The sequence below is a fragment of the Marmota marmota genome, unplaced genomic scaffold (assembly GCF_001458135.2).
Source record: "Marmota marmota marmota unplaced genomic scaffold, marMar, whole genome shotgun sequence".
In the NCBI taxonomy this organism is placed as follows: domain Eukaryota; kingdom Metazoa; phylum Chordata; class Mammalia; order Rodentia; family Sciuridae; genus Marmota; species Marmota marmota.
The window spans coordinates 4,675,739-4,686,631 of NW_026000005.1; the positions used below are offsets into that span (position 1 = coordinate 4,675,739).

General features: G+C 33.6%; 1 protein-coding gene across 1 annotated transcript in view; it reads left to right on the forward strand.

Moving 5' to 3' along the window:
* Positions 1-10,893, forward strand: part of Dnajc10 (DnaJ heat shock protein family (Hsp40) member C10) — a 46,597-nt gene that overhangs the window by 29,844 nt on the left and 5,860 nt on the right. Inside the window, exons 14-19 of the mRNA XM_048808973.1 lie at positions 3,562-3,663; positions 4,818-4,973; positions 5,801-5,934; positions 6,896-6,949; positions 7,198-7,345; positions 10,296-10,415. Of these exons, the coding sequence (XP_048664930.1) occupies positions 3,562-3,663; positions 4,818-4,973; positions 5,801-5,934; positions 6,896-6,949; positions 7,198-7,345; positions 10,296-10,415 (714 nt within the window). The remainder of the gene's footprint in view (positions 1-3,561; positions 3,664-4,817; positions 4,974-5,800; positions 5,935-6,895; positions 6,950-7,197; positions 7,346-10,295; positions 10,416-10,893) is intronic.

A 10,893-nucleotide genomic window follows, 5' to 3' on the forward strand; every position in this document is an offset into this window, starting at 1 on the left:
CTTTTTTTTTTTTTTTTTTTTTTTGGTGGGTGGGGGTGGGTATATTTCTTTTTAGTTATACATGACAGAGGTATTATACAAGCATGTAATGTATATTACTCCAAGACCCCATTCTTATGGTTGTACACAATGGTGGGATTCACTGTGGTGTATTCATATATGTACATAGGAAAATTATTTTGGATTCATTCCACTCTTTTCCTATCCCTCTGCCTTTTATTCCCCTTTGTCTAATCTACTAAATGTCTGTTCTTACCCTCTCCCCATTAATTATGGGTTTGCTTCCACATTCCACGTGTGTGAAAACATTCCACCTTTGGCTTTGGGGGCCTGGCTTATTTGACTTAGCGTAAAAGTCTTCAATCCATGGCAAATGTCATAAATTCATTCTTCTTAGAGCTTAGTATACATATTCCACATTTTCTTTATCTATTCATCCATGAGGGGCAACTAGGTTGACTCCATAGCTTAACTGTTGTGAATTCTGCTACTTTAAATATCGATGGGGCAATGTCACTTGTAGTGTGCCGATTTAAAATTCTTTGGATATATAATGAGAAATGGGATAACTGCATCAAATGAGGGTTCCATTCCAAGCTTTCTTTCTAAAGAATCTCCATACTGCTTTTCAGAGTGGTTGCACCTATTTGCCACCTCACCGTCAATATATCATCCTCACCAACATTTATTGTTACTTGTATTCTTGATTGTTGCCATTCTGACTATTGTGAGATGAAATTTCAGTGCGTTTTTCAGTGTAGTTTTAATTTGCATTCTCTAGTTGCTAAAAGTGTTGAACATTTTTTTCATATATTTTTTGACCATCCTTATTTCTGAGAAGTGTCAATTCAGTTTCTAACACAGGGTATCTGATTATTCGAAGACTTGCTAATTTTTAGATGTGAAACTAATACAATGGTTATATTACTTGGGAAAATCTTTGTTTTAAATATGCTATTGATGGATAGTATATGAATATGATAGATCTGAAATTTGCTTTAAAATAATAATTTTGGTAGGAGTAGACAGAAGGTATAGATGATATAAGAGAAGCCATTCTATTGATTATCATAACTACATGAGTACATGAAAGTATTTCCTTTCTATTTTTGTGATGTTTTGACTCAAACTAAAATGCTGAATGATGGAAAGAAGGGAAACAAAAAAATATATATATTGTGTTTTAAAAACAGAAGTAAATGTAGTAGAAAATCTTTATAGTATCTGTGTAGGGGAATAATTTCTTGCCTCCATACTTAAAGTACAAACTGTAAGGATAAAAAAAAACTAATGAATTTGACTACATGTTTGAACTGTTACCAAAGTGACATTATGACTTTAGTAGTGATTGAGAATGCAAATTATATCAAAAATTAGCTAACTTCACCAAATGAACAAAAATTTAGAAATCTAACAAGAGCAGATAGATGGATAGTCACACTCTGGGATTGCAGAATATTTAAAAAGAGGTATATTGGGCTGGGGATATATGTAGCTTAGTGGTGGAGCACCTGGCTATCATGCACAAGGTCATGGTTTTGATCCCTGGCACTACAAAAAGAATATATACATACATATGAATGTATTTACCAGCATGGGTAAATCTCAAAAATATAAGGACCAAGTACAGTGGTCCACGCCTATAATCCCAGTGGCTCAGGATGCTTAGGCAAGAGGATTGCAAGTTCAAAGCCAGCCTCAGCAAAAATGAGGCACTAAGCAACTCAGAACTGTCTCTAAATAAAATACAAAATAGGGCTAGGGATGTGGCACAATGGTCGAGTGTCCCCGAGTTCAATCCCCAGTACCAGCCCCCCCCCCCGCAATTTTTTTTGTTACATATTTTACATATGTGTGTGCGTGCGTGCGTGCGTGTAAGAAAAGCAGGTTAAAGAATAGCATAAAGTATGATAAAAATTTGTATATATTCAGACATTACCACATACTGCTTAAGAATATATACATATTAGGAAAAATATAAAAACATCAGTAGATACACACTAATTTCAGGATATTGGTGTACCTTGTAAGGGAGAAGGAAGTGAATGAAATTAAGAAAGAGAACATCAACAATCTGCAAGTATGGTCAAAGTTCATTCTTGTTAAATATAGGTGAGGGATATATAGGTTTGTTATCTAATCTTTGTTATTTTTATCTAATGTTTATTAGAAGGGAAAAGATGTAGATGTTTATTAATTATTCTCTTATTTTCAGTAAGTTTGAATTTTTATTAAACTATGCTTTTTGGGGGTTTTAAGAAGTAAATAGGTCCTTCAGTTTCTAAAGTCATGTGGGACTTAGAAAATAAATGCCAACAAAAAATGCAAAATTATTGTGAAAAAAATTATTTTCTTTTGAATTCTTGTAGTTTTTCTACTTTTACACCTATGATGTGATATTTAATGACTTGAGATAAAGAGTCTAAAATATGGGGTATCAGATTCACTTGAAATAGAAGTGAGTTGCTACTCACTAGTTGATTCACCTTGGCCATGTCATTAGCCTCTCAATAACTCAGTTTCCTCATCTTTTAAGGAGGTTTTGAAATTTTAACTGCTAAGCAGAACTGAGTTATAAATGAGAAACCACATGTTTAGTGCTTGACACTAAACTTGTTAATCCAGTGAATTATTTGAATTTGTACATTTTTCAAAACTTTGATAAATGTTGCCGCTGGTTGTTGTTTTTTTTTTTTTTTTCCTGAAAGCTTCTAATTTGCTAGCGAGTGTTTATCTCCTTGAAGCCTGCAAAGATCAGCTGTAGCAAATCTGCAGATAGGGGTCCCTAACTTCTTCAAAAATGAAAACTGGCACCCATATTAATTCTGAGGAAGAAATAAAGCATTTTTTAATCATGAAGATTATCTTGCATATAGAATAAAAGGTGACCACATTCTTAGGGCATGATTCATAATTCTTTAACTGAAAATAGTTATGTGTAGCCAGCATGGTGGCACATGCCTGTAATCCCAGTGGCTTGGAAGGCTGAGGCAGGAGGATCAGTTCTGAAGCCATGCTCAACAACTTAGACTAAGCAATCTGTTGAGGCACTTTCTCAAAAAGGACTGGTGATGTGGTTCAGTGGTTAAGTGCCTCTGGGTTCAATCCCTAGTACCAAAAGAAAGTTATGTACACATTAATTTTTTATTTCTTTATACTTGCTGTTTTGTTCACGTGGTCATCAGCTACCTCTAGAAAAATGAGGAGTTCGTAACTATGATTTCAAAAAAGCAACTGAAATTAGAAATATAATCTACTTTTTATAGCTTCTTCCCATCTTTGTTTAGTAGGACAAAAAGAAACAAATCACATAATTACCCATGCTCACTTAATGTTTCAGTGCCTTTGATTTTTAAGGCTCAAGAGTAGCTATAAAGAAGAAATCAGTTATTTCTTTGCTAAATTTGACTAGGTTAAAATTTTTCAGCCACCAGAAGTTCAGTGGGTTTTTTTTTTTTTAAATCTTGTTATTGTCTCTTAAAGGAAAACTGGTTATAAATTTAAAACAAATTGGTAAGATATATAACATCTTTGTTCAATTTTTATTCTCCTTCCTAACAGTATAACATTCAGGCTTATCCAACAACAGTGGTATTCAACCAGTCCAGTATCCATGAGTATGAAGGACATCACTCTGCTAAACAGATCTTGGAGTTCATAGAGGTATTTTACATTACAGCCTCTGACTAGAAATCCTTCTCTGTATATGTACATTGTGAATGAATAATAATGTTTAATAATGGGACTTACTCTTTTTTATGCTACGATATTTTCTGACAAGGAAATTTTTTGTCTATGTTGTGTTTTTTTGCCTAGAATACCTTGTGCATAACAGATGCAGCTATTTAATAAATACATGAAATCATACTTTCACATAGAATTTTACCCATACCCTTGGCTTGTTCTCTCTGAGCACAGCAATTCCAAGACTCCTACTTAGTAAAAGTACCCTGCAACTGCAGCATCTAATTCCCTTCGTATAGTCTTAACTAAAATTGTTATAGGGACCTCCTAAGAAAGGATAAATTCCAGCTTATTATTTTCTATTTAATGACCATCCTACTCTATTTTACTTATCTAAGCCCTTCTCCTTCAAAGTAATGTTTTGTGTTTTTTCAGTGTAGCTGACCACTTTTGTTAGTATTTCCTGATCATTATATACTGAAGCTTTATTGAAATAGCATTTAAATACGTGCTCTCTAAATAGGTTGTGCAATCTCCAATCAAAATGAAAAATAAAATTATGAATGGCAAATTTATTAAAAGGTCATTTCCAAGCCAGTTTTTCTTGTTTCCTCAGCAGAACTATATATGGCCTAGAGTTAATTCTTAGAACTCTATTATATTATCTACTCATAATAAATAAAGTTGCCCCTTTTCCCAGCCCAAGAAATAAGAGAAAACCATACCCTGATTTAAGAAAACTAAAAATCCTAAATTTGGATTTTGCTTAGTTATCATTTTCATATTAAAAACAATTTACTATAGATTTTTCTTAAATTTCCTTTAGCATTTTTTCCTTTCTCTACAGCAGGAATTTTTTTTTTGTTTTCGGTTTTTTATTAGTTCTTTTAAGTTATGTATGACGTTAGAATTTATCTTGACATAATTATAAAAACATGGGATATAACTTGTTTTAATTCAGTCCCCAGCACTTCCCCTTCACCACCCTTCATTCCACCTCCCATTCCCTTCCCTCTATTATACTGCTCTTTCTAAATCAAGAACTTTCTGAATGACACATACCAGCAATTTTCTAAAGAATATATCAACAACTCTTCTTATATGTCTAACGTAATAGCATATGTTTTCTTTAGGATCTTAGGAATCCTTCAGTGATCACTCTTACACCGTCCACTTTCAGTGAACTAGTTAAACAAAGAAAACATGACGAAGTCTGGATGGTAGATTTTTATTCTCCGTGGTGCCATCCATGTCAAGTCTTAATGCCAGAATGGAAAAGAATGGCCCGGGTATAGTAAAATCGTTTATTTAAAGTCTTACCACTTAACAAAGAATGTTTATTTAACAGTTATTCTGAAAACAGCTCTGATCATACCATTAAGATTCTACCTCTATTTCTATTATGCAAACTGTACAAAATAGTCTACCTTTTTTGGTGTGGTATCTGGTACACTTTTGACCAAATTCTTACCAGTGTCCCCTTCTGTTTAATTTTTTCTACCATTTTATTTTTAGAGCTTAAAAATTAGTAAAAATAGCCTTGAGCAAAAAAAAATTAGAAAATTTTCTACAAATAGGCACAGTGTGGCAAATTACAAAAGATTGGAAACAAATGTTTAAATGCCAGAAAAGAAAGTGTAATTGAAGTTATTTTTAATACCTTCATATTGAATATTATGTTTTTATGCTCTTTTCAATAAATTTTAATTTGGGTGAGACCTTTGAGTCAAAGGAGACCTGTAATGATTGCCTCCATTAGAAAAAGTAATTCTTTGAAATACCATTGCAGAGAGCTTCCTTTAGTGTTGAGTTTTTAAACACTAAATTTTAGAAATAAATTTTTTTACGTAATTAATGGATGAATTTAATTATTTAACCTGCAGTAGTTGTGGAAAGTGATTATTAGATTTCAAATTCCCTAGCGTAAATGGTCTGAGTTGAGTCTTTAGTTGTTATTTGGCGATAATCACTGGCAAATAATAATTTCATAGTAGGGCTGGGGATGTAACTCAATGGTCGAATGCATTCTTAACATTCATGAAGCCCTGGGTTCAATATAGAAAAGGAGGTAATTTTATTCTAATCATTGATATATGTATACCATTTTCTTTTATAGACATTAACTGGACTGATCAATGTAGGCAGTGTAGACTGCCAACAGTATCATTCTTTTTGTGCCCAAGAAAATGTTCAAAGATACCCTGAGATAAGATTTTTTCCCAAAAAATCAAATAAAGATTATCAATATCAGTAAGTATTCTCTCAAATTTGAAAACATTTATTATAAACATTTAATTATACAAGTAACATCTAAGTTATCCTAACTAAATAGAAATTAGCCTAACAAATATTTATTGGGAACCTACCATGTTTAAGATAGTGTATTAGTGAGCACTTCAGAAGACAAAGAATTGAATAGTAAGACATTTGAAGAATCTTAATAGTCTGATTTCAGGCACTGTACTCATATTATTTCCAATAATCCTCACATATGCTCTGAGGAAGGAATTACTACCCTTCCTACTATTTCAGAGAAGAAAACAGATTCTTAGCCTTTAGAAAACTTTCCGAAGTCACATTCCTACTAAGGTTTGAAGCTGAGTTTTGAACCCAGGCCTAATTTGAATCCAGGCTGTCTCCAACCACAACATGGTATTTCATATAAAAAACTCAAATGTAGAATATGATGAATGTTATTTTTAAAAGTCAAAATGAGCCATGTGTTTCAAAGGAGGAGAGAATCACAGCTGTGGGGAAAGTGCATTTTTGAGATAGCTTTTGACATGCATCCTAAAGCAGATGGGAATTTTATAGCTAATAACTTGAATAAAATTTAGAAACTCCTAAAGGTTTGGACATTTTGAATTTTGAACTTCCTGTAGGGCTGCAGAGATGTTCAACATTCTGATTTATCTGAAGCAAAAAAAAGATAGTAGGGCTGGGGATGTAACTCAATGGTAGAATGCATTCTTAACATTCATGAAGCCCTGGGTTCAATCACCAGCACCTCTCCTCTTCCCTAAAATAAAATAAACCAAGAAAAATAATATTTTGGAAGCCATGTAATCAGTATTTGTAGCTAGGTATTTCTTAGAAGAAAGATGTTAACTAAATGTATTTTTAAAATTGCTAAAAATAAGATTACTTTCTGAATATATCTAATAACAAAAAATACCATTTGCATCTTACCTTTTTTTCCCTTTTTTTTTAGTAGTTACAATGGTTGGAATAGAGATGCTTATTCCCTAAGAATCTGGGCTCTAGGGTGAGTAATCAAAGTTCATTGTATAAAATAGTCAAATCAATTTACCTTCCTCATAGGTGTATAGTTAAATTTCTGTGGATTAAGATTCTAGCATTTAAAATTACTTAGAAAAGGATTATATTTACCACAGTAAACTGAACTTTATTACATTACTCTTCTTTGGAATAATTTTTAACCTAGCCTTACAATATTATTAGTGTTTGCTTTGGCTTTATTTAATGAAAAGTTATTTTGATCCCTTTTCACAGATTTTTACCTCAAGTATCCATAGATTTAACACCTCAGACTTTCAGTGAAAAAGTTTTACAAGGGAAAAATCATTGGGTGGTTGATTTCTACGCTCCTTGGTGTGGGCCTTGCCAAAATTTTGCTCCAGAATTTGAGCTCTTGGCTAGGGTAAGTCTTGTCTATATTCTTTAGTTGTAGTCATATGCATGTTTTAGTAATTGGTTAAAACAAATATAATTCGTAATTTAGTTGTAAAGTTTCTTCTGAGTTTTAGAAAACTATTCCATTTCTGTGATGCTAATCTTTGCAGTTGATTTCTTTTTAATTGAAGCTTTCAGCCAACATTTTCTATTTTGGCTGATAAAATCATCCTCTACCTAGCCATAAACGTCAGAAACAAACACAAGATCCTATCAGTTCTGTCTCCTAAATGTCTTTCAGATCTGTCATCTGTCCATCTCCACTGCTGGCTTCATTTGTGTAAGCCTTCATCTCTCACCTAGTCTTGTCATACTTGCCATTGTTCCCTGTACAGTGCTGCCCTGGTGATCTTTCTAAAACAGTGCCTTCTCTGGCAAGTTAACCAGGTTCTTTCATGTGTATTTAACTTCAGGTCTCTGGTCTGATTCTTCCCGCCTCTCAGCTTTACCTCTGCCCTATAGCTCACACTATAGGTTCTCTGAACATGTTTCTTTATGTGCTGCTCTGTTTCTGAAATGTCCCATCTTTACCTTGGTTCCCTGAATTGTCTTTTCCTCATCCCGTGAAACCCACCTCCAATGCCACTGGTTCTGTGTCCTCTGCCTATCTCATTAAATCAATGTTACCTAGATATCATATATTCCAACAGTGTATTTATGCAGTGCACACTATTTGTGTATTTATCTATCTCTTGCAGAAGACTGAGGTTCTTGTCTTATCCTTGTATTCCTAGTGCCTGACTCAGTAAATGCTTATAAAATTGAACTGGAATATGGAACTCAATGCAGTCTGAGTTCTTGATGTTTCTGTCATAACAGTCATATTGATGACCTATTCCAAATTCATAGCTTCCTTGCCTTCCTTACATAACTCAAGGAACTCAGAGTTGTTGGTTCATGACACTCAGAATGAAAATTTTAAAAGCAATACCAGTTCCACCAATCTGAAATAAAAATATTTGTGTCCCATGCCAAAGGAATATTTTTTAGCAGAGGGATTGTTTTTGAAAGGTTCTATAAACTGTAAAAGATTAATGACTGGTTCTTCAAGTAAGAGGTTTTCATTCTTTCCACCTAATCAAATGTTTTCCTCATGATTCCTTTTCTCAAAGAATTTACCAGTGTTTTACTCCCTCATCCCTTATGTACTGAAAACAGCTTTGTTATAAATTTTGTGATGCAATTATTCCTGGAACATAGCAGAAAACTATTAAACATGAGGAGGATCACTCATTCAACAAATCCTGAGCATCAAGTAAAAAGCACTCTAGATACTATGGCTACAATGATGAAAAGCCATATTAAAGGAAGTTAAGCTAGTGGGAAGATTAAATGCAAATAAATATAGATGACACAGCAGGGTAATTGCCATAATAAGATTAGAATGAAGTTATACCATGAGCAAATATATACTAGGAGGAAACAAAAATCTATACAGGAAAGTTAGTATTTGAGGTAAGAATTACATGACTTAGCGCTTGAAAGTATTGGCTAGAGAGTACTCTATACAGAAGACAGTATTTGCTTATGTACCAAGAAGTGAGAAAAGCAGTTCTGGAATATTTATTGTTAGTGTAGTATTAACAGAGTCCAAACATGGAAGGTGAATAGTAAAACTTGAAGCTCAAAAAAACAGGCAGGAACCAGGAGTTTAGTCCTTTTTGCCATACTATCAGAATGCACATTCTACCTCAGTGATTACATACCATTTAGAATATCTTCCTTATTAATAGTAGGGGAGAACCATTGCTTATGGCAGGAACCCATTTTACATTTTAGAAAGGTTACCTTGATGGACAAACAAGAGCCAACAGAAAGATTTTTAGAGCACCGAAAATAATATGGGGCCCTCCCATGAATTATTTTAAAAATACAGGTAAACTGAAACATTTTGCAAATGACAGAAATTTTTTTAAATCACACTTTTAGATTTCTCAAACCTTCAATATGAGATTGGGGTGTGTGTGTGTGTGCGCGCGCGCACGTGGGCCATATACATGCTAATTCCTGCAACTTTGCTGGTATCCTAATACAAATTTGTGTGTCCCAATAGGTTTGAAGATCAAAGTGGAGGTAGCAGAGATATTTTAATCGTCCCTAAGTGAGAGATAACTTGAACCAGTATTAGGGCAGTGGTGATGGAAAGAAGGGGAAAAATATGAGAGAGATAAGAATAAACAGAATTTAATGTTTGCTATAGATGAGAAATAGAAAAGTCTAGGATAACCCTAGTTTCTGGCTTGAACTGAGTGAATGGTAGGATAGGAAAAGTAATATGTTAAGGGCAAAAGATCAATTTTAGGCAAGTTGTATCTAGGGGTACCTATGAGACATTCATGTAAAGTAAGCAGATTCACAGTTGAATGTGAAGTCAAAGGGAGAAATTGGGGTTCATCAGCACAGTCATACATAAAATCACCCTGAAACACTGTTTATAAAGAAAAGATTGTTGGCCAAAGATGGAACTCTGATCAGATATTACAACTTGAGGGTAAAGGAGCTTACCATGCTGGAAAAAGAAAGAAGAGCACAAGGAGCAGTGACAAATGCCAAGAGGAAAAGGAATAGTTAGCAGTGTCCTAAAATGACCAAAATGGTGTTAGGTAGAGGTCACTGATAATCTTAGAACAGTTTTGAGTAAATGGAGTAATAAGACCAGAAACCAGACTGAAATGGTGAAAGAATAGACTGCTGCTTAGGGAAAAAAATGAGACAGATGGATGCTGGTAGCTTCAGGAATCATTGCCATCCTTGTGTGATCACATGTGTATATACTGAAAGGAATGAGAGACCTGATAGGAAGGGACTAAGAAATTTTAAATATATAAAGGATGAAGTAATGTCATATTGTTTTATGGTTGCCAGAACAGTTTATGCCAAAGAGGAAAAAATGGCAAAACATATTTTTGGTTTTTCAGATGGTTAAAGGAAAAGTGAAAGCTGGGAAAGTAGACTGTCAGGCTTATGCCCAAACATGTCAAAAAGCTGGTATCAAAGCCTATCCAACTGTTAAATTTTATTCCTACGAAAGAACAAAGGTATGTATAGGCTTTCTGTTTTTCTTTTTTAGCATGACAATCTCCAAAGGGAATTTGTTCAGTCTGAGTACTGCTTTCTTCCACTTTCTTCTCCATTTGTCATTTTTTAATATTATTAGAAGAAGCTTTTTATTTAGGGGATCTTAAAAAAGATTTGTCTTATTGATAGGACCTCAGTTGCCTTGAAATTTTTATGCTCATGCATAAAGAGACCTAACAAAATATTAACATGGTTAGGTGGTAGAATTCAAGGTACTTATTTTCTGTGAAGTTTTTTTTTTTTAATTCGTTTTTTAATTTTTTTTTTTAGTTGTTTATGGACCGTTTATTTTATTTTTTTTTTTTATTTATATGCAGTGCTGAGAATTGAACCCAGTGCCTCACACATGCTAGGCAAGTTCTCTACCACTAAGCCACAACCCACAGCCCTTCTGTGAAGTTTTGTATTTTGTATCCCTATCTTTTTTTTTTTTTTTTT